This window comes from Gobius niger, assembly GCF_951799975.1.
Source record: "Gobius niger genome assembly, chromosome: 19".
NCBI classification, from domain to species: Eukaryota; Metazoa; Chordata; class Actinopteri; order Gobiiformes; family Gobiidae; genus Gobius; species Gobius niger.
The window spans coordinates 23,718,526-23,743,114 of record NC_136870.1 but is presented as its reverse complement, the minus strand read 5'-3'; the positions used below and the strand labels follow the sequence as shown (position 1 = coordinate 23,743,114).

The 24,589-nt window shown below is 40.4% G+C and overlaps 1 protein-coding gene across 1 annotated transcript in view; it reads right to left on the bottom strand.

Moving 5' to 3' along the window:
* Positions 1-396: 396 nt before the first annotated feature.
* The window catches only part of LOC306978588 (testican-2), a 105,647-nt gene continuing 81,454 nt past the window's right edge, over positions 397-24,589 (bottom strand). Inside the window, exons 4-10 of the mRNA XM_079577225.1 lie at positions 20,067-20,163; positions 18,377-18,498; positions 13,527-13,657; positions 9,715-9,933; positions 7,086-7,151; positions 770-907; positions 397-674 (exon numbers count right to left, since the gene is read on the bottom strand). Coding sequence (XP_079433351.1) covers positions 517-674; positions 770-907; positions 7,086-7,151; positions 9,715-9,933; positions 13,527-13,657; positions 18,377-18,498; positions 20,067-20,163 — 931 coding nt within the window. The 3' untranslated portion in view covers positions 397-516. The remainder of the gene's footprint in view (positions 675-769; positions 908-7,085; positions 7,152-9,714; positions 9,934-13,526; positions 13,658-18,376; positions 18,499-20,066; positions 20,164-24,589) is intronic.

Sequence of the window (24,589 nt, the reverse complement as noted above, 5' to 3'; positions counted from 1 at the left end):
TCACTTCTTCTGAGATGTTTCTGATTTTTTCAGTATATTTTGTCTTTATATCAGGTAACTAGAAGTACATAGTAATAAAAAAATATGAGTAATAATTGGTGTCATCCCATTGTTTTTAGTTTAGTTTTACTTTAAGATCAGGAAAATAGTGTAAATTAGTGAAAACCGCTGAATTCAGGTAAAACCCATGCTTGATATTTAGTTTTTGTAGTGCATCTCTCTAAAATATGAATACTGAATACTCTTATTTCAGGTAAACTGAGATTTATAAACTCATTTCAACAAGACCAGTTATTTTTCTTGATTTAACAGCAAAAATACTACCACTGGCTGACATGTTTTACTTATCTTTTCAATCATTTCCACTATTTCATGATTGCTTTTTGCAGTGCAGCCCACAAGTACAAGTGATCAGAAAAAACATGTGATTTTGTGAAATGGTGACAAAATACTGCAAGACTGTCACTGAAAACTGGTCTAGATCACTTCTCTTTTCTAGCCCTTGCTCCGTCAGTTTCACCAGATGTACCCGCCGTCGTCCGCTTCTCCCTCTTCCTCCCCCTCCTCCCCCTCTTCCTCCTCCTCAGCCTCGTCTCCCGCGTCCTCCCGCGTCTCCTCCTCGTCCTCCCAGCCCACGCCGCTGCCGAAGTCGCCCGAGTATCCGGCCACTTCGTCTGCGGAATATTCACATTTCACGGTGAACGTCAGACAAGGCTTATACGTGAAACCCTTTTGATCAGACCCCCCATAATGTCATTTTTTGTCTCACCACAGTCCGGGCTGCCGTGGATCCTGGTCCCGCTGAGCTCTCCTCCGTGTGGGTCCACGCACCAGCACTGGCCCCGGCTCGAGTCGCACTGCACTTTCCGGTAGTAGCCCTCCGAGTCACAGCTGGGCACGAACGAGGCTGTAGGAACACAACAGTGAGTTATTGGAGGTATTGAGGTAGGTTCAAATCACACCAAACCTTTCAGTCAGATCATAAGACGACAACAAACCACCTGAGCCACTTCAGTATGATATCTTGTATGATGCTTCTTAAAGGGATATTTCAGGATTTTTGACATAGGGCCTCATTTCCTAGTTATCTAGAGTGTTGTTGATTTGGAGATATATATTTTTTTATTCATGCAGTTCTTATATTTGAAGAGTTTTGTGGCGCTAGGCTAGTGCAAGGCTAGTGCCATTTCCATGGTATCAGCTAGCCTGCATTAAAAACAGTCTGGAACACTCCACAGTGCACCTAAACTTATACGTTTAGTTTTTAGTTTAAGTGTGCAGACGTGCACAAATTTATTTGAGCAATTTTACATTCATCTTATCTTCCAAAATTCATACAGTGTGGATGCTCAAAATGGAGTCGGCTGAAGCATTAAGCTTGTAAGTGCCGACCCCACGTTCAATTCACTGTACATTTAGAAAACATAATCAATTATTAGGTCTAGATCACATTGACTTTTGATGCAAGTCCTTCCTGAGCTAGACAGATACAGATTTTTAACGATACAATCATCAGTTTTAAGCTTCACACAAAATATGCCAGGAAGAGTACTTAAATACATAACACAGCTTCTTTGTACATTTGTTACAGGTGTTTGTAGAATGAACCAAAATAAACAGAGCACTTGGTAGGACGAAGTATGTCTAAAAAGAATTACTACGTCATCAATCTTACTTAATTCGAATTTGACTTGTGTAGGGGAAGGCATATTTGAGTCTATTGTAATTCTCATTTGGTCCTGCTGTTTCCCTGTTGTCATTCCCATCTCCATTACAGTTTCTTTTTCCTTCCTTTTTTTCCCTGTATAGTGTGGTGCGTTAAAAGCTGGGGTGTATTATGGGCCAGTTGTGAGTTGGCGATAGCCCCCACTCAACAAGCCCTCACCCAGCGACCCTATCTTACAACTTTATGGATTATCTTTGTATCCTGTTCTGTGGGATGCATTAAAAAGACGAGGCTTTATAATGCCAGAGTAACGATATCAATGTCTGTGTCGATAGAATAATTTTAACCATTTTGCTGTTAAAAGAACTTATATTTGAGCAGCATCAGTTACAACAGCGGCGGAGTGATCTGCTAGAAAATAGTCCCTCAAAATGCGATCATTCATGTGATGCAAGCTCAGTTATATTCTAGGATTTGCATAACACTACATTGAAAATAACTGAGCGAGTGAAAGTTTGTTTGTTTTTTTGGCTTGTGGCTGCTGTGCCAACGTGTGTGTTTGCTTTTTGATGAGGCCATTGTTGTGCTGCAAGCTAACGTGGTGTGTTCAGTGGGTTGGATTTGTGTTTTGTTTATGGTCGTAAGCTGTGTCAGGTTACAGATAATATAACGTAGTCATTGTCCATGGCACTAATGATCGCGTGTGCGTTTTTTTCCGCTTGTGACAACGTTTTAAAGACAAGCTTCAATCTCTCTTATTGTTTTTAAATTATAGCAAAAGTCTGCAACATGAAATATATAAAATACAATCTGAGTCTCTGAGGTGTACAAAACTGTGACCGAGCTTTACCGCAATGTTTCTGAGCTCCCGGAGCCTAGGAAGTTGTATGAGGGCTCATTTTAAGGCTCTTTCCAATGCAAAAAAAGGAAGTCTCTATCATGTTTGGTTCCAGAGGTATCGGCCATTTATCGGCATTATATAGGGAAAGAACTTCCACAGACGTGGTTACATCAGTCATTTATCTGCCGATAGCAGAGGCTGACCTCTACTAAACTGCAGGTATGGTAACATGCTTTTTTTTTTCTCATTAAATGTCCGTGAGAGTAAATACTACGCTGACAGAAAAGACAAAGGGACAGAGGGATATTGTGCATCCAATTACACAATGGAGATGTTTTTTTTCACTCAAACTTGGCTGTAAATACTGTTTAAGTGGCGCTAGCCCGCAGTTACCTTTGCCCGTTAGCCTGTTAGCTTCTTCTTCGTGATCCCATTAGTGTGTATTGCACCTCCAGGTCGGAGCAGGGAAGTTGCAACTGTGGTTTTCTGGCCAGAGACACCAGGGGGATATGAAAGACCCTCCAATCATCCCATTAACACTTGTATTACCCCCAGAGGAAAGGATTTATTAAGGTAAACAAGTTACTTAGTTCTGCTTTAACCAAATCTGAAAGCTTCTGGGCTGGAGCTTGCAGCCCATAGGCCAGAGTATTTAAAAGCTAAAACCTACAAAAGTCATCGGAATTTTTTTGTCGCGTTGTCTCCATATTTATGTCACATTTTTGAATCCTTTTTAGTCGTGTTTTTGTTTCTTTTTTGTCATTGTTGATGAAAAATAGGCATCGTCTGACCATTCAAGAAGAGGGATGAATAACCTCTGTTGTGGGTCATACTGATATGCGAGCCAAAACATACAGTGGCCGAGGGCAGGAGCCTGAGAGACAGAGTAATGGCTCAAATACAGAAATGCTTTGAGAAATAGTGCTTTAATTTTATTCCGAAACCTCCCAGAACATGTGAAATAATCGTAGCTTGAATACCCAACCCAAAACGACGGATCTAGATCTTCCTTTTTCTGCAGCGTAGACCTTTAAAACTATACGCTTTCATCCATCCGCCTTATTGCCTTGTTGTTTTTCTTTACCTTGAAGTGTCGGGTGTGTGTGAGAGAGAGAGAGAGTGACAGGAACAGTGGCAGTGCGTCCCGAAGAAGCTCACTGTCAGGATTTAGCATTCGGGAGAGGAGCGTCTAACAAGCTCCAAACACCATCAGGCAAAGCACAGAGGAGCTGCACAGGCCCCCAACATGTCGCTGCTGTCAGAGCGGAGCCGAGCGGTGGAGACGTGGGCAGGAATCAAGCCGAGTCATTTCGGATGAATGTGTCAATTCATCGGGCGGGTAGTTGTGGTTTAGATTTACTTTTTCTATGTTTTGTTGTTGCTGTTCTTGTCCAACTCGGTCAATTTGTCCTGTCTATATTTGATTCGTCTCTTAAAGGAACAGGCCACCGTTTTCCCATTCTGAGATATGTTCTTACCTGAGCTTAGACGAGTTGATGTGTAACTGTCTGGTCTGTCTGGTCTTTGCAAAAAGACCCACAGATGTTATTAGCATTTAGCCTCTCCTCCTCTCCTCTATGGCGCAAACTGGGGTGAAGTAAGAAGCAACCAAGCTCCTCCACGTTTTTCCTATTCAAAAACGGTTTGTTTGTTTGTTATATCATACGGCTGTGCGGTGATTGACAGATTAATAAAGAAATGGCAAAATAACTCGGAATTTTATTAGGCTACTTAAGTTCCAATAGGCCCTTTGGCATTAGCTTGGCCCTTTAGAGTTGGTGAACTTATATATTACTTATATATATATATACTTATTAGTGCCACAATGAAGTGATAGAAAATTCAACAAGTGGTGGATAGATAGATAGATAGATAGATAGATAGATAGATAGATAGATAGATAGATAGATAGATAGATAGATAGATAGATAGATAGATAGATAGATAGGTAGATAGGTAGATAGGGAGGGCGGAGGAGGGTCGCAGCACAGCTGGGAAATGGTCAAGTGATTGACCGGCAGGCTTAAGGAAGGAGACCCTGGCCGATGAATGGTGAAGCAGGACGAAACGGTTGCGATGATGTGGCTTGACCTGGGGCCGTGATTGGATGATTAGTAAAGGTTGCCGTTGATGAGGCGATGAATGAAAGCTGCAGGTACGTCTCCCAGATTGAATTTGCGCTGAAGCTTCATTTAAATAGGGAAAACGTGGAGGAGTTTGGTCGCTTCTAACTTCACCCCCGTTTGGGTCCATGAGGAGACGCTAAATGCTAACAACATGTTCGGTGTTTTTGCATGACTGAGCACACGCGTACAGACCAGACAGGTACACATCAACAACACATCGTCTAAGCTCAGGTAAGAAAATAGGGACGGACATGGCAAATTAGCCTTGGCTATAAATGTTGTAGTGTGGTACATGTTTATTGTTCAAACATGTCCCTATCATATAAATGAATAAATAAAATATCTCAGTATGGAAAAAACGGTGGCCTGTTCCTTTAAGATTGCATATTAAAAAGAGCCAGTCTTTTTAACAGCTGTTTGCAATGAACGGATTTCAAGAGCCGTAATTCCCATCACTAGCAAGCCGGTAATAGAAGAAAGAAATCATCTCGAATGCTGTGAACCCAGAACGTCCTACAAGACATTAAATATGTATGTATGTTTGAAATATCATCTTGGTTATTCAGCTACTGGCTGGACTAAATATTTATTACAAGAATAGTTTGCTGTTGGACTTTTGGAGGATGTAACAGTGAAGCTCACTGTGATAAATACTGATGAGAAACGGGTGTGGAATTAAATTCTTCTTCTCGCTCCCTTTCAGGCAAAATTGGTACTTATTATTCTTATTTTGCCTTGCATGTTAAGTAGTTCATTGTTGTTGGTACATCATGGCACGAACTGTGAAATAGCCTGAAATAAGTAAATTTTAAAAAGTCATACTGGAAACTGTCAATCAATCTCTGAAAATGTAGAGCTTCAAGTCCGCGTCTTCCCAAAGTTAGGGGGGAAACGGTGGTGTAACATTGTATTTCTTTCCCTCATATTATCACTGACTAAAATCTTCCATCTCACTCTCTCCTCTCCCTCATAAACCCATTGTGCTGTGTGTAAAAGCGCCGTCATTCATTATTCATGCCGTGTTCTTGTACAAATACTCGACAGAACACAATAGAGCGGCGCGAGCAGCAGCAGACTGTCACACTGCGGGTGACTCAGCACATCAGATCAACGGCGCTGTACTTTTTAATCAAACCCTAAGATAGTTCCCCCACGTCTACGAAGGACAAATGATCTTGTACTGTCCGCAGAGTGGGGCTGGACGCTCATGCGGACGATGACTGTAAAGTTCTGTGAGAGTGGATGCGTCACTTTCGACCCGACACCGTCCACCTCCAGGACTGAGTCACGACGGGAGGACGGAGAAGTGCAGCTCTCTCTCCACTGGGCTGAAAGCTAAACATGAACTTTTGGAACACATTACACATCACACACGTTTCTATGACACTGAACACTGAATACCAAACAGAGAGGGACACACAGCGACAGCCCTGGTTTAAATAACAGACGACTGGTTTAAGGATAGATGAAAAGAGAATAGTGGGAGCTGTAATGCTGGATTTTACCGCCTCATTTGATATTCTCGATCGATGAACTTTTGTTGAGCAAACTTAAACATTATGCGTTTGAAATGTCTGCTCTGCAATGTGTCTGAGTAGACTCTCAGTCATGCAGGAGCGGACCAGATAAAGACCACTGGGAGGAGCTTAACTTGGAACGTCCTACACTTCAACTACTGAGTACAAAAGAAGAACTCAAGAACTTTCACTGAAGCTGCTCTGCAATAGTTAAGCAGTTACAGTATCTAACAAACAGGATGTGCTTTTTAATGGGTCGTATTCTGATCTCAGGCCTTTGAGCTCCAGAGTCCCTCAGGGCAGCGATCTCGGACCATTGCTGTATGATGATCCTGTACTTAAAGCAGTACTAAGTAGCTTGTTTACCTTAATAAATCCTTTCCGTAGTCCCTCTGGGGGTAATACAAGTGTTAATGGTATGATTGGGGGGGTCTTTCATCTCCCCCTGGTGTCTATGGCCAGAAAACCACAATTGCAACTAGCTAACAGGCTAACGGGCAAAGCTAAATGCGGGCTAGCACTACTTAAACAGTGTGTACAGCCAAGTTTGAGTGAAAAAAGTTATCTCCATTGTGTAATTGGATGTACAATATCCCTCTGTCCCTTTGTCCTTTCTGTCAGCGTAGTATTTACTCTCACGGACAATTAATGAGTAAAACAACGCAACATGCTACGATACCTGCAGTGGCGCTTATGGCCTCTAGGTGCAAGAGTTAGCAACAATATCCATGTATGCAGATGACACAGTGTGCATGTCAGCTACAACAGCTGATGAACCAAGTGCAAATTTAGACGAGGAGTTAAAGACAGTTGTCCAGTGGAACATTTGCACATTTTCCAATAGAAGCGAACGTGTAGCAGCTACTCTCAGTCTATGCCTTTTAACGTCTATGTTATGAACCCGCTCTAGCCCAAATGAAATGCTCGGTACTCACTGCTGCTCTTGGTGCTGGCCGCCTCTTGCACTTGGATTCTCTCCAGCTCAGCGAGGCACGGCGGCTCTGCAAAAACACACACACACACACACACATGAGAAAAGTGATGACAGGAGAGAAAACACCACTTCAAACTCTATCTCTGCCCCAGCGCTTTATAATTACACGTATTGATCGGTGTGGGAGACGTGCTGCGTGTCGCATGTTGTGTGCGGTGGATCGATTGGGCTGGAAGACAAGACTTAGATAAAGTAGTGATATACAGAGGGGGGAGGGAGCTGAAAGTGCAAAATAAGATGTTTTTTATTGATCTAAAATGAGAGTCCTTACAATGTGCCGGTCCATGGGGATGTTCTATGGTGTATTCCAGGAAGTCTGACCTGCACAGCTTATTTTGTTACTTGTGTGAGGGGAATTGACAATGTAGTTTGAAGGTTTTTTACATAATAGGACTCATGGGAGCGAGACAATCTATTTTGTTTAACTAGATATACCACAGAAAATTTAATATTACAGTTTTTTTTAAGAGACTTTGACAACACAATTTCCCTTCTGGATCATTAAAGTCTGTCTCTTAACCTCTTAACCCCCTCCTTAACAAAGTACATTTTCTCCAGCTTTACACAAATCTTAAAGTTTACACAGCCAGTGTCACGCCTCATTTGAAAGCTAAGACCTACAAAACTGTTCAAGAAGGATCTTTTTCTCTGCATTGTTTCCGTGTTTTTGTCATATTGTCACATTTTTTGGTCATCTCGTTTTCATCGCTATTTTGCCGCTTTTTTTCAAGAAGCTTTTAGATTTGGTGAAAGTCAAACTAGAGAAAATGTGCTCTGTTCAGGTGGTGGTTAATACGTTAAGTACGTAGAAACAAAAGACTGAAATATAATACTTAAAGGAGCTACACCTGATTTTACTTCTAGAAATGGAATGAAAATTATTTTATCCTCCTTTAGTATATTGTAAACAACATGCACCAAATGATGAACATTTGTATCAATTCAATGAACTTTCAGGCTATTTTTCTAGCGTTTTTGTGAACGTGGCCCTGAAAAGTGACCCTGCAAGTTGTGAAATGTGCCTATGAACTTGTCCCTGTAAAGAATTTGGATGCAACAAATATATAAGTAAAATTACAAATGAGTTTGGACGACAACTAACATTTTAATTTAGTGGCTTCCCCTTTCATTGTTTGCAATAAAAAAAATCAGGTATAGGGCCTTTAAGGAGAAAAAACTTTACATTGTTAGTATTAGTTACTAGTATTAGTAATGTGCAGGTATAGGTATAGTGTTACTGTGAAGTAATTGTGCCAAAAGTAAGGCAGAAATTGTCAATAAAAAGCATTACATTGGATTTGAACTGGCATTATGTCAAACGTTTTGTAAAATTATGACATTACTCATGCATTTTTACTGAAAAGAATTCTGACACGTCGCCACCGTTTTTCATCCCTTTTTTTAATCGCGTTTTTGCAGTTTTTTTGTTGTTTTTTGTTTCTTTCTTCATTGCTTTTGTCATTGCTTGTTGGACACTTTTTTGTCGGGTTTTCGTCAGTTTTTCATTGCATTTTTGTCACACTTTTGTGGCTCTTTGTTGCTTTTTCATCACTCTTGGGTTGTGATTTTGTCACTTTTTTATTGTGTTATTGTTGCTTTTCTGGCACATTTTTTGTCGCTCTTTTGCCGCCTTTTTGCATTTTCACCCTCGTTTTTGGCACTATTTTGATGCTTTTTTCAAGAAGCTTTTAGATTATTTATTTTTTTACTGTCTTTGACTGTTTGTTTTAGTTGCTGTCCACTGTAAAGCACTTTGTGACCTCTGTCTGTGAAAAACGCTATATAAATAGTAAGATTACTTACTTACTTAAAGCTGAACTGGAGAAAATGTGCTCAGTTCAGGTGGGGGTTAAGAGGTTAAAAGTTATTACCATGTCAAAGCATCCCTTCATTTTGTGAACTGAACCACATGTCGAATAACTTAAGCCAATGCAGAATATTTGGACTGATTTGTGGAGACACATCAGAGGGAAGGAAAGCTGGGAAGGGCACTAAATTGCCCCCCATCATCTACAACATCAATGACTTTCTTTATTGTTGGAATCTAGAGATTCCAAGGCTTCAAAATGAATGAATAGCTAGATAATAATAAAGAACTAGACTTTTTATCAATTGGGAAAATCTTAAAACCTTAGCATCCAGGAGGCGAGCTGTGTATAATAATTCCGATTATTATTTTTACCAAATGGTGCAGCTTGAGAGTATCACATCCATTCATCTATATGACTGTGGGTTTGCAAGGATGACGTATTGATCTGAGACTAATCCATTAGATGCAGGTTAATAACGAACGATCGATGCAATAATGAGCCGCTGATGAGTTTCACAGCCGCTGCAGCTTCCTGTTTACATAGAGGAAAGGTCAAAGCAACACAAAATGCATTGGAAGCAAGTTATGTGTGAAATTACAAACCTCTACCATTCATAATAGGTTTGACCTGGGCACGGAAGAGCGGAAATGTCACGTCAAATAGATTTCTAAGCGTAGACTAGAGTGATTTTTTTGAACAGATGCCAATATTGCTCAACTTAAAGGAGTCTAAATGTGTTGGTGCGTTGCTTGTACTCACTCTCTCTCCAGAAGCAGATGCACCACTCGGCGCGGGTCACTCTGCCGTCTCTGTGGGCGTCGCAGGAGTTGAAGAACGGCCGCACGCAGACCTCGTACTGGTCCAGGTTTATGGACTCCAGCTCCGACCCGTCCAGAACCTGGTCCCCGTTTGAGTCCAGCCGAGAAAACATCCAGGTGATGGAGTCGCGGCAGCTGGACACCACAGACCTCTCCAACGCTGACGGCAGAGAACAGGTTTGTTATTTTCCTGTTATGGAAGAAACTTTGACGGCTTTGGAGTCAATCAACATCCAACTTTCCGAATCTCACAACCCTACATTCATAATTTACATGTATAATAGTTCAAGCAGCAGTTTAAAGAGGAGGTTTAAAGCTTTCCCCTGGTATTTGATAATAATCTCAAACACATCTTTATCAGTATCTACAGTGTTGGGGGTAACGTATTACAAAAATATATTACTTTTTTTGTGAACTAAGGAATACAACATGTTACCTACACAAAATACAGGAATATATTAGTCATTACATTTGAAGTAACTTGAGATACAAAATACCAAACCACCCAAATAAAATGCAGCACCAAATCAAGTGTATTGTTGTATAAGATCTGCAGTTGCGTGTGTTTAATGTCGTCAAAACAAAACACAAGAGAATGGGGAAAGCAAAGGTATTACTTTTTAAAGCTGTAATCACTAACATATAATATATTGCAATTTATAAGTAGCTTGCGCAACACTGAGTATCTTATGCATTGATCCAACTTTTTTGCTTCCGATACTGGACTATCTGCCGATATCCGATATTAACTGATACCAAGAGACTTGCTTAGAAGTGGCTGGTGTGAGTGAAAAAGTTAAAGCAGTACTAAGTAACTTGTTTACATTAATAAATCCTTTTCGTAGTCCCTCTCGGCGTAATACAAGTGTTAATGGGATGATTGGGGGGGTCTTTCATCTCCCCCTGGTGTCTCTGGCCAGAAAACCACCATTGCAACTTCTCTGCCTCTGGGTCGGAATCACCAATACACACTAATGGAATCACGAAGAAGAAGCTAACAGGCTAACGGGCAACGCTAACTGCGGGCTAGCGTCACTTAAACAGTATTTACAGCCAAGTTTGAGAGAAAAGAATTATCTCCATTTTGTAATTGGATGTAGAATCCCTCTGTCCCTTTGTCTTTTCTCTCAGCGTAGTATTTACTCATTTGATCTCTCCATTGTGAGATTTATCAGTTAGCCTATAAACTATGGAAAAACATTAAACAAGGCTCCAAGGACTTTACTACTACACTAAATATCCGATACTATACAAGCGGCTTAGGTTAATCAACAACTAACATAAAGTCATCTGATCATTACAACTTGTGCGTTATCAGTTATTCTTTAACAGCATCTCATAAACTAAAACACCACTCCTGCAGTTTACATTAGCATACTGTTGTTAGCAATCAAAACTACATTTGTAAAGATGCGCGAGCGGCTTAAAACACAACCCAATGTATGTTTTTGATATGTTTGATTTGATTGTAGTATGGCAAAAAGCTCTAAAAAGTAAATCTTGCATATTAGCCCCCAATTTAAAGCACATGACTAAGACAGAAGGACTATTTCAACATAACATAGAAAACTATACAGCATTTTCAAACTAAAAAACGTATAAAAGTGAAAGTCTCTAGGATTCACTCTCGTCTCATCAGTCCTAGACGCTTCAGTTTATGTGTCTGGTTCAAGAGTGGTCGGGTTTCCACTTTTCTCACATTAGCAGCGTCTCTCAGCACTTAACACTCGCACTTCTGCAGACTTCCAGGTCGGTTTCATCTGCTGAAAATGACAGCGCTGGAAGATAATGGATTCCTAGTGGCTCCGTGCTTGACTTTTCTCCCAGTCTTTCAGTTTTCTTTCCGATTTTGTGTCAGAGAGAAACTGCACAATAAGTAAGTGGATCTGCTTTGACCACACTTCCTCTAATTACAAACACATGGGAGGCTTCATTCCAACGGTCTTTCAGTTTTATACAGTTTGGAGTTCGGAAATGTGAAGAAAAAACCTCACTTGTGTATAATGCGCGCAATGTAGCAGTAGTTTTGACTGTGGTGAGCAAGAACATAGTACAACTAACCTGGGGAAGTAAGTATTGATGCTGCCTTCATGTGGTCTTGTAATTACGGTAAATACCACTTGCTGAGTGGGAAATTGCACATGAATGCCACCTCATCTCGTATTTTCCACTGGGAAGAGTTCCCAAGATGAGATATAACCGCTGACCTTTCACCACCACAGAGAGCAGCGAGAATACCTTTTTTTTTATGCCTTTTAGCTGATTGTTATGAAGCCGACACCTTTTAGCAATGTAGCTACTCAATTTTAAAGCAGTACTAAGTAACTTGTTTACCTTAAGAAATCCTTTTCGTAGTCCCCTTGGGCAGCGGTTCCCAACATTTTTTGTCTTTCGTACCCCTTTGGCCTTTCAGTGGTCAACCGTGTACCCCCTACCTCAAGGGTGTTACAGTTTAATAACAAAGTAATAAATTAAAAGTGGTATTTGTAAGAAAAAGGACAATGTTGCAGTCAAAATAAACCTAAAATTCTCCCAAAGCAACACATTTTACTGAAAAATATAGCTTTTCCTTTAAAAATTATGTTACATTTTCCCCTTTTTTCAATCGGAAATAGTTCCAAGTACCTCCTGCTAGGTCCTCGAGTACCCCCAGGAGTCCACTGTCCTTGGGGGTAATACAAGTGTTGATGAGATGATTGGGGGAGTTTTCATCTCCCCTGGTGTCTCTGGCAAGAAAACCACACTTGCAGCTTTCCCTGTTGCGACCCAGAGGCCCCAATACACACTAATGGAATCACAAAGAAGAAGCTAACAGGCTAACGGGCAAAGCTAACTGCAGGCTAGCACCACTTTAACAGTATTTACAGCCACGTTTGAGTGCATTTTTTTTTTATCTCCATTGCGTTATTGACCCTGTGCAACAACGCCATCCAAGAAGTGACTTCCTGTTTCGATCCAGCACACCAAAATAAAAGCACCGTCTTATTCAGCAATTCATTAGTTAAAAATTCTTTCTACCTAGCTATTAACAGGCAAAACACTTAAAATGTGTGTATTTAATTATAGTCTTGTAATGTTGCAAGTGCCTGCTGAACTAATCACTGAGCTGTGTGCTTTTATTTTGACGTGCTGGATTGAAACAGGAAGTCATTTCTTGGGCGACGTTGTTATGATGAGTCAATTACACACACAAAATATTTTTACTCAAAAATGACTGTAAATACTGTTTAAGTAGCGCTAGCCCGCAGTTAGCTTTGCCCATTAACCTGTTAGCTTCTTCTTCGTGATTTCATTGGTGTGTATTGGGGCCTCCAGGTCAGAACAGGGAACGCTGCGAATGACTTAGTACTGCTTTAACATGGTCTCTTTTTCCACTCCTTGTCTTGTAAAAAAAAAAGCCACACTTTATGTCTTTTACCAATCAAAGCAGATACAAAGTAGCAGTAGTTTGTGGGCGACTTTCTCACATGAATTTATTTATTCATAATGTATTGCTGTGTATTGTTTTTTAATATTTCACTTTGCTAGTTTGAACACAATGCGCTCATAATTCCCACATCAAAACGGGAAAGGATAATTTTCTTCAGAGCACAAAAGGGGAGCACCACTGTGGAATTTGTAGTATAGAAGTTTTCTCTGTAGATCTTTCTCTGCTAAAAAGTGCGTGATTGATACACCGATCAAGTAGTGGTAGTGTTGTGTAACTACTCCTCCCAGGTCTGCCAACTCCGCTGCAGAAAGTGCAGGACTGACCTGACAAAGTAGCAGTAGTAGAAGTACTCCTCCCGTCTCTCCTGCTGTCGTTGTGTTTGTTGTTTCCGTGAAGCAGCTGAAACCAGTCTCTGAGTCTGTCCCCGAGGTCTGCCAGCTCCTCCGCGCTGCAGCTCACTGTGGGAATCACATTTTGGTTTTTATTTACACACACAATTTAATTACACATGCATCTATTTATAACCCCTGCTCTACTCAGTAATTTGCACACAGCGTTCATCATTTGGTGTCTTGTTTCAAACGTGCATCTAAACTGTATTCTCACATTACACACTAAATTATTATGCAAATTGTGTTAAAAAATAAAGTTTTTCAATGAAACTCATGGATAGTGTTGTGTCTCAGGGCTCTTTGAATCACTGACTTCAATCTCAGAGACCTGGGATGATTAGTTTTCAGGTTAAGTCTGGTTAAGGGAAAAAACTACTAAAAAAGGACATTCCACATTATTAAGCAGATCATCATTTTCAAGCAATATGGGAAAGAAAAAGGATCTCTCCGCTGATGAAAAGTGTGAAATAGTTGAATCCCTTGGTCTAGGTATGAAAACCTTTAATATTTCATGAAAGAGCATAATAAGCATAAGCATAATCATTGTACTGATAAAGGATTTGTGCAGATGAGCACAATGAGGACGGTTTCAGCCAGACAAATAAGTAAGGGATAATGCACGACGAGGTGTCCATTATGAGAAATAACTGGACGAAACAGCTTTTACATGTTCATATAAATATATGTATATGCAGTATTTAAAAAACATTTGGCTTAAAATGTACATAGATTTAAACATTCATAATACTTTTAGGAGCAAACAAACTCACAAACATGACTCTTCAGATTTTTTTGAATAGTACCTTATTTCTAAGTTCACGAATTCCAACTGGAATACGGTTCTAGGTGGATATAGCTCTATAGAGAACCGTTTTCTTCATGAAATTAGTTTTAGGATGTTGTGTTATTATATTTTATTTATTTATTTATGAACATTTTATTGGAGGATCAGCCCCAAGAGATGAATCATCTCGTTTTCATGGGGGTCCTCAAGATATGTCCAAGAAAAATAGAACAGAAAACAGCAGAGTAGATGCAATCAAATCAAACAAAATGATAATAGTAATAATAATAGAATAAAAAACTAAATAATAATAATAATAAACAAAACCTTAACACACACACACCACTCACACTCACACACACACACTCACACACACACACTATATTATATGACCATTGGACGCCATTCTAGTATTATGCTTATGCACAGAGTTTAATTGGACAATTTGATTGAATATAAAAACAGGCATTTTATATATTAAGGTGCCCAATGTGACTTGTATTCTTTGACTTAGATTGAGCCATGACAAATTAGAATACATGTGCTCTCTGTTAGTTTTAATTGAGCATCCAAGGACAGGGTTGAGTTCCTCCCCTGACCTCAACCCTATTGAGAACCTTTGGAGCCTCAACAAGAAAAACATCTATGAGGGTGGGAGGCAGTTTTCATCCAAACAGCAGCTCCGGGAGGCTATTCTGACAGAAATCCTTGCTGAAACTCTCCAAAAACTCACAAGTTTAATGGATTTAAGAATGTTGAAGCTGCTATCAAAGGGCTGCTATGTTAAAATAAAACTTGACCTGTTAAGATGTTTTTGATTGAAATAGCTTTGGATTTCAGTGAATATGACCTCCTAATGAATCAAAACACTTGAAAATTAAGCTGACTCTCATTTGAGTTGTCAGTTTAGAAAATCAGAGAAAAATGTCATTTGCATAATAATCTGGAAGGCGGTGTATAAACAAGCTCCTAACGATGGTCTCGACACCGGTATTAGACGGATTTGGCCGGCGTTTGCTCTCTCTCCCCGGAGCTAAAGTAAAGTCGATGTGTTTGTCTTCAGTGATGGATCGTCAAACACTCTGAATAATGGATCACCGCAGGAGCAGCGCTGGACTCATCTGGACAAGAGTCATCAGAAGAAAGGGCTCGTATCGATTTGAGATCCGCTGCCGCAGTGAGGAAATGAAAGGTGGTCCGGTGAAGTAAACCAGCGCCGGACTGAAGAAGGCTGCGCTGGGATGTGATAACTAATGACGTTTACAAGCGCAGGGTCGCCGTTCTCGTGGAAATGGAATGTTGATCCAGTGATTTCATGGGTGAACAAGGTTTTAACTTCCTAACACAAACCCCGATAGTATGAATGACTCCCTCGCAGCTCGTCTCCTCCATTTGGCTCATTTACACCTGTGGATCCTCCATTCTGTTGGAGAGTTTTGTTTATTTCAGCCAAACTTTATTTTGCAATGGAACCACCTAAATATGATACATCATTTGTACTCAATGAAATAAGAACAGATATTTCTGCTTTGTTTGTGGATAAAGCACAAAATCAACAGTAGAAATGCTGTAAGCAAATAAAGTTATAAAAATGACTTTCGTTTAAAGATAATCTTAATGAAAGACCTGATAGATAGGCCTTAAAGGAACAGGAAGGAACAGGCCACCGTTTTTCCACACTGAGATAATCTTACCTGAGCTTAGATGAGTTGATGCGTACCTGTCTGGTCTTTACGCATGCCCTCAGTCAAAGACCAAAGATGTTGTTAGCATTAAGCCTCTCCTCCTCTCCTCTATGGGGCCAAACAGGGGTGAGGTTAGAAGCGACCAAGCTCTTCCACGTTTTCCCTATACAGTTACGTGAGCCTTTACACGATCCAAGTCTAGTTACACAAAATTAAACATGATTTTCTAAGCAGATAAAAAGGAAAACTACTGTATATTGTAAGGCGTAATAACACCTTAGGAGGACTTCGACCTTTCCACAGTAATATCTTCACTTTACCCCCCTTTTTATCCGCTTAGAAAATCAAATCATGTTTAATTTTGTGTAACTTCACTTGGATTGTGAAACTACTCACAAAACGTGGAAGAGCTTGGTCGCTTCTAACTTCACCCCGTTTGGGTCCATAGAGGAGAGGAGGAGAGGCTAAATGCTAACAACATCTTTAGGCTTTTTCCGTGACTGAGCGCACACACAAAGACCAGACAGATAAACTCGTCTAAGCTCAGGTAAGAACATATCTCAGTATGTAAAAACGATGGCCTGTTCCTTTAAGTTATTGAGAACTTAGGCCTATGGTTGTTGACGTAAGTCTGCAATTGTAGCTATAAGCGATAACCTGAACCTGATGAAAATGTTAAATGTTTAAAGTGAATTCAGTAACAAGCCAACCAACCAAAACCAGTTTATAAACAGCGCTCTGGCCTCTTTAAAAGAGGCTACGGTAGGCCTAATCTTAAAAAATGATGGCATTGGGGTCCTGGAAATGTTGTTAAGGGTCATGGAAAAGTCATGGAAAACCTCCAGAGAAAATCTGTACGAACCCTGTCTTTTATTCATGAAACAGTTGTTTTCGTTAAGCATATATATGATATATATATGATATATATATTTTGATCACGTTCCAAATGCGGTGGTAAGAGGACACTTGGCTCCGCTTTGGAGGCGCCGATTCATGGTCTTCCTGCCCAGTCAAAAAAAATTATAAATAGATAAATAAAAAGTCGGGGTGGGATTGGTCTCGCAGTCTCATGGTTGGGAGCCCGTCGCTCTACCTATGGAGCTAAACGAGTGGAGTGAAATGCCGGTGCCACACGTAGATTAAACCGCCCCAAGCTCATGTTTTTGCAGAAAACGAGCGGCTTTACAGGTTAGGCCATAATTATTGAATCATTTCTTAATCAGTTCAAATTTGCCTGGGTGCCCAAAGATCACAGTGGGTGCTCTACCCCCCAGGAACGATCCTGGCAAATGAGAAACTGCCACTGTCGCACCGCATGACCGCAGGTTTGGGGCGTGTTTTGAGAAAATTTGAATAGGCTTGGCTGCTGACACCTGGTACCTGGCAACCCTGGCAAACAATATTCAAAGCTTCACAACGAGCAGATAGGCAAATATTTGGCCAGCCAGACGCTCAAGAGAAGAACTGTGTGGGCAGCTGCTCACAGCCAATCATTTACCGATTTTACCAGGAACTCACTGAGACCACGTATGCACTACATATCTCAAAGCATGTCGGCCAGGCAGGACAAATATAATCAATCATTACTATAAAACGTAATCAAATGCACAACTAAATAGAAGTTTTTTCACCCTGGATTTGAACATCATCAGAGTCAGAGTGATTTTAGTTGCATTTTATGGTTAAAGGGATATTTCAGGATTTTTGACATACGGCCTCATTTCCTAGTTATCCAGAGTGCTGCTAATTTCTGGAGATATTTTTTTTGTAATTCAAGCAGTTCTTATATTTGAAGAGTTTCTAGTGCAAGGCTAGTGCATTTCTATGGTATCAGCTAGCCTGCATTAAAAACAGTCTGACCCGCTCCACAGAGCACCTGAGGCAAATCACTTATAACACCAGACTAACCATATAAATGTCTGTGTCGATGCATTTAAAATACCTTATATTTGAGCAGCATCAGCTTCGTGGTTGTATAAGCTACGCGGCGGCGGAGTGATCTGCTAGAAAATAGTCCCTCAAAATGCGATCATTCATGTGATGCAAGGTCACTTATATTCCAAGCATTATTCTACCGACACAGACATTTATATGGTTAGTCTGGTGTTATAAGTGATTTGCCTCAGGTGCTCTGTGGAGCGGGTCAGACTGTTTTTAATGCAGGCTAGCTGATACTATAGAAATGCACTAGCCTAGCACCACGAAACTCTTCAAACATAAGAACTGCATGAATTACAAAAAAAAATATCTCCGGAAATCAGCAACACTCATAAACAAAGAGACCTGATTGGTGTATATACAGAAAATGTCACTTGCCTCTGCCTCTCTGAGTGTCTGGGTTGGAGATCGTGGTGGAAGCCGTGCAGGGGCAGAACCCGGAGCAGAGGATGTTCAGGTCTTTCCCCGTCAGACAGGCCTGCTGCTGGAGCTTACACTGTGGGGAAAAAAGGATGAATAATTGCATAACGACAGCTGTATTCATGGACATAAGCACAAACACGGGAATGAGCTGCCATTGTGCAGTTGAATCAGGGAAGGTCACACTATTGTTGCGTCCTGCGAATAAATCAATAGGGCGGTTAGAGATAGCGTTTGTGACATTAATCACGGCGGCTCTTACTCTAGACATGAACTGAGAGGCTGCACAAGTGAGTATATTAACACTATAGAGCAAAAAAGAGATTTCCCCAGACAATATCAAATTACACAGCGTTAACAGTTGTTATGCAAATTGTATTTCAGCGCCATTAAGGTAAAATATGTTTTCAATGAAACTCATGGATGGTTTTGTGTCTCAGGGCTCTTTGGAAAAACTACTGAAAAAGGACGTTCACCGTTATTAAGCAGATCATCATTTCCAAGCAATATGGGAAAGAAAAAGGATCTCTCTGCTGATGAAAAGCGTGAAATAGTTGAATGCCTTGGTCTCGGTATGAAAACCTTCGATAGTTCATGAAAGATTAAGCGTAATCATTGTACTGATGAGAGATTTGTGGTTGATTCAGAGCACAGGGGTTTGTGCAGATAAAGGCACAATCAGTGTTAATTTTGACAACTTTTAGTCAAGATTTAGTCGACTAACATATCTGGACATTTAAGTCACAGTTTTAGTCTCATGAAAAGCTTTTAATTTAGTTTTAGTCCAATTTTAGTCAGCAAAAATATCACTGACTAAAATTAAGACTAAATATTTTAGTCGACAAAATTAAAACTGGTTATAATGAGGACGGTTTCTGCCAGACAAATACATCAGATTAAGAGAACAGCTGCTACAAAGCAGCAAACAGGTATTTGAAGCTGCCGATGCCTCTGGAGTCTTCCGAACATCAAGGTGTAGGACCCTCCAGAGGCTGCAGTTGTGCATAAACCTTCTATCCGGCCTCCCTTAAACTGTTAACTGAAGCACATGAACAGAAATGGCTGCAGTGGCTCAGAAATACATGAAAACTCATTCCCTTAACTGGGCTAACCTGACAACTAATTGTCACAGGCGTCTGAGATTGATTTCAGTGATTCAAAGAGCCCCGAGACACAATACCATCCATAAGTTTGATTGAATTATTCTTTTTTTTCAATGTATGTTGAACCTCTTAAAGGAACAGGCCACCTTTTTTCCATACTGAGATACGTTCTTACCTGAGCTTAGACGAGTTGATACATACCTGTCTGGTCTTTGTGGAAGAGCAACTTCCAACTTTGCCCCCGTTTGGAGCTATAGGAATACATTGGGAGAGGCCAAATGCTAACAACATCTTTAGTCGTGACTGAGTGCACGCACAAAGACCAGACAGGTACACATCAACTCGTCTAAGCTCAGCTAAGAACATATCTCTTATGTAAAAACGGTGGCCTGTTCCTTTAAAGCACCAAAAGAAATGTACTCCAATACAATATAGGAAACCGTTACCCCCCTTTCTTATTGAATCTATACAGATGGGGGAAAACAATCCAAACCCAAGGACGTATTGATCATGTGAAGAGGCGAGGGCGAACACGCTGTACCTCGGAGGCGTAGTTGTGTCCGTCAGAGCCGCACACGGGAGCCGAAGGCGAAACTGGGCAGGGTTTACACTTGTTCTCTGGACCGGACGGTTTCAGCCTGAAATGACACAAACGAGTTACTACAAGGCGGCGTTCAATATAAACAATTTACTTTTTTACTCCAAACAATTACGCACTCAATAAACCTTCACAAGGTTCAAATACTTCACTAGAGGAGACTCCTGCGTTTGTTTTGAAGCTAGAAAAGCTATAGCTGAAGTTATGTTATAATGATTCCACAATATGAACTAATCTGCATAACCTCTAACCCCTCGCCACTTCGGCTTTACCCAAACCTAAAAGCTGGTGGGAGTTAAAAAAAACAATGGTCTGGACATTTGTTTAAATTGAAATTGATTTTGCTTTTTAAGTTGAGACAGTAGCAGACAAACATAGACATAAACATAATCATGTGTTTGTGAAGGTTCTCAGTCGTCCATGGAATTATCCATCACAGTGAACCTTTACCTATTGTCAACTGCACCGGGTTGTTTGATTTGAGGACGTTTCGCTTCTGTCTCCTGAAGTTTCCTCTGACCACAAGAGCAAAGAAGAAGGGAAGGGAAACATCCTGAAATCAACCAACCCGATGATAGTAAAAGCTTTGCTATGAAATATTTAGGGATATCTCTGTAGATAGCTGAAGATTACGGACATAATGATAAGGGGGAAATGTATTCAGTTGACGGTGTTTTATGCTTAATAATTGCTTGTATTTGTGGCAACAAAATAGATAGAGCCTGGTATAAATATATGGGTTGACATACTGTATCTCTGCCTGACCAAAATAATAAAGGTCACATGTGCTTATATTTTGTTGGATCACCTTAAAGGGACTATACAGAGTTTAAAAATATTAAAATTAAGTATTTTCCTCCCCCTACATGTTACAGCCATGTCCAAACATGTACCTATTCACCACTGCCTCTAAAATCCTGCACTGTCACTCAGAAAGGGGGTCTGAATTGTCGTCATGCACGAGCTTAATATAGATCCTGCAGTTACACGTAAGACCTGAGGTGGCAGTAGTGAGTATAAAAAGGCCAACTTGCATCTAGCCTCTTTAAGCTTTGATTACAGCAGGCATGTGCCCTGGCATTGGTTCATAAGCTTCTGCAATATCAAAAGATAATGTTGCTTTTTCTTTTTTTTTCTTTTCCCACTGATGTGATTAACTTTATGCACAAATCTTCACAATGGAAACAATACAAAGATGCCCATGAAGAATAAATAGTTTACATTTGTGCTGAAACATCCTCCATGTGACAAAACAGTTGCCAACTTAAGCTCGATACGAAGAATAAAAAAAAGCTACGTCCGCAAAATCACAGCTGTGTTCTGTTTTGGCTTTAGTCTTAAAACACACAAAACTGATCAAATATGTAACAAAATCTCTGCCCATTTCCCTGGTATAGAATGAACATTACCATATGTTTCCACAGAGAACATAAGGCAAAGCCAACACTGAGGAACTGTGAAATGCTGAGTTGAAACGCTGAAACAGGTGCGTAAACCGAGCACACGCTTGATCGATAAAAATAACCTTCACATCACACACAAGCGGAATAGAAAATAGGGAAATGCTCCTTAGCTCTGAGCTGCAAATGTTTTTGGTGAAGGACATAGAAGGCACAGGTGTTTTCTTTAATTTTTTCCATATCCGTATTGATGAGCTCGTTTTGAATAATAAGTGATATCACACACTCACATGGAGGACACAAGCCAGTATCCCTGTGTGTCTTTATTTCTTTGGTCGACGTTTCTGCTTCACGTTGATTGGCCTGGTAATTGCAGAGATACTAAGCATAAACCAGGACAAAACACTGTTTCTAACCTCCTCTAAGAACTTATATTTGAGCAGCTTCGTGGTTGTATAAGCCAGTGTTTCCCAACTAGGGGTACGGGGACTCCTGGGGGTACTCGAGGAGCTAGCAGGGGGTACTTGGAACTATTTCCGATTGAAAAAAGGGGAAAATGTAACAATTTTTTTTTTTTATAGGAAAAGCTATATTTTTCAGTAAAATGTGTTGCTTTGGGAGAATTTTAGGTTTATTTTGACTGCTACATTGTCCTTTTTCTTACAAATACCACTTTTAATTAATTACTTTGTTAATAAACTGTAACACCTTTGAGGTAGGGGGTGCACGGTTGACCACTGAAAGGCTTAAGGGGTATGAAAGACAAAAAACGTTGGGAACCACTGGTATAAGTTACACGGCGGAGTGATCTGCTAGAAAATAGTCCCTCAAAATGCGATCATTCATGTGACGCCAGGTCAGTTATATTCCAAACATTATTCTATCGACACAGACATTTATATGGTTAGTCTGGTGTTATAAGTGATTTGCCTCAGGTGCTCTGTGGAGCGGGTCAGACTGTTTTTGAAATGCACTAGCCTTGCATTAGCCTAGTGCCACGAAACTCTTCAAACAGAAAAACTGCATGAATTACAAAAAAAAATATCTCCAGAAATCAGCAACACTCTGGATAACTAGGAAATGAGGCCCTATGTCAAAAATTCTGAAATATCCCTTTAACTGAGGACATTTTCTCCATGTTCAGCTTTATCAGAATCTAAAAGCTTCTCGACAGGAGAGTTCACAGCCTTTGGGCCTGTACGCCTCATTTGAAAGACTACGTTGTCACCACGTCATCACTTTTTTGTTGCTTTTTAGTCACTTTATTGTTGCTTTTTTGGGGTGAAATTGAAGAAAAAGGTGGGGGTTAAGAAGTTATTTCAGACGGCTTTTGGAAAATCCTTCCACCTCCACCTGAAAGGGACTATATGGTGTTTAAAAATGTGAAAATTACATATTGTCCTTACATTTAAAGTGACTCCAAACTTTTGAGCAGTAGTGTACTCGATATTGTAAATTTGCATATCTTCCAAACAGCAATTTCGATATTATCTTCTCCACAATATATTGCCCACCTCACAGATCGCAGCTGCAGTAAAACCTTCAACTAGGTGCATTTAAGAGACGTTTAAACCTTTATTCAGGCTTGAAACCACAAGCGTCACAACAAAATGTTAGTTTTTGTGGCTTTAATTGTGTGGAATTATGAAACTCGCGGTATAAAGTACCATCTCTGGCGAGTCGTGACGTGTGCCAACTCAACACGAAGCCCGGGGATCGCAGAAGAGACGAGACAAACGAAAAACCTTTGAACTAAATTACAAATGCATTTATGAGTCAGCTATTGTACACAGCGGGAACACTTCAGCGACAGAGTGGTCCACAAAGCTCTCAGACACTCTCTCTTCACTATCTCCGTGAGTGGCAGGTAATTTCAGTGAATCCTTGAACCTCGCAGCTAATCCTTAACCTCTGTTTAGGAGCCGGAGCTACTTTTCCATCTCCACTGACAGCGGAGTCCAGGGCCAAGTGCAAACCGGGGAGATCTGACTTTCAGTGCTCGTCTACAGTAAATAAAACAGAATTATATAGAGAAGAGCAATGTGTGGAGAAGCCAAAGTGCTGTTTGGAAGATGTGCACATTTGTATTAACGAGTTTATCTGCAATGTCAAGAAATGGGAGGGGGAAATATGGGCAAAACTGGGGGGGAAATAATTAAACAATTGAGAGAAAATTGAGAAACAATCTGCGGTAAATTGCAAAAAAAAAGGTAGAAAAAATAGCACAAAAAAAACGGGGGAAATGACAATGGAAAATGGGGAAAAGAGGTGGATAAAAATAGGGGGAAGAAATTGAAAAAAAAAAGGTTTAAAAGCAGTGATAAGTAACTTGTTTACCTTAATAAATCCTTTCCGTAGTCCCTGTGGGGGTAATACAAGTGTTAATGGGATGATTGGAGGGTCTTTCATCTCCCCCCGGTGTCTCTGGCCAGAAAACCACACTTGCAACTTGACTGCCACCGGGTCGGAGCCACCAACACACACTAATAGAACCACGAAGAAGAAGCTAACAGGCTAACGGGCAAAGTTAACTGTGGGCTAGCGCCACTTAAACAGTATTTACAGCCAAGTTTGAGTGAAAGAAATTATTTCCATTATGTAATTGGATGAACAATATCCCTCTGTCCCTTTGTGTTTTCTGTCAGCGTAGTATTTACTCTCACGGACAATTAATGAGTAAAAAAAACGCAACTTGCTACGACACCTGCAGTTGCGCTTATGGCCTAGTGGCAAGAGTTGCTTAGTGCAAAACAAAACAAGTGGAAAACTGTTTTTGTATTCTAAAAAAAAAAAGAGAAATAGAGGATTAATTGGGTAAAAATGTGGAAAAAATGAGGGATAACTGGAAAAATAAAAAACGGTTTCAAGCAGAACTAAGTAACTCATGCCCATAGAGGCCATAAGCGCCACTGCAGGTGTCGTAGCAAGTTACGTTTTTTTACTCACTAATTGTCCGTGAGAGTAAATACTACGCTGACAGAAAAGACAGAGGGACAGAGGGATATTGTACATCCTATTACACAATGAAGATCACTTTTTTCACTCAGACCTGGCTGTAAATACTGT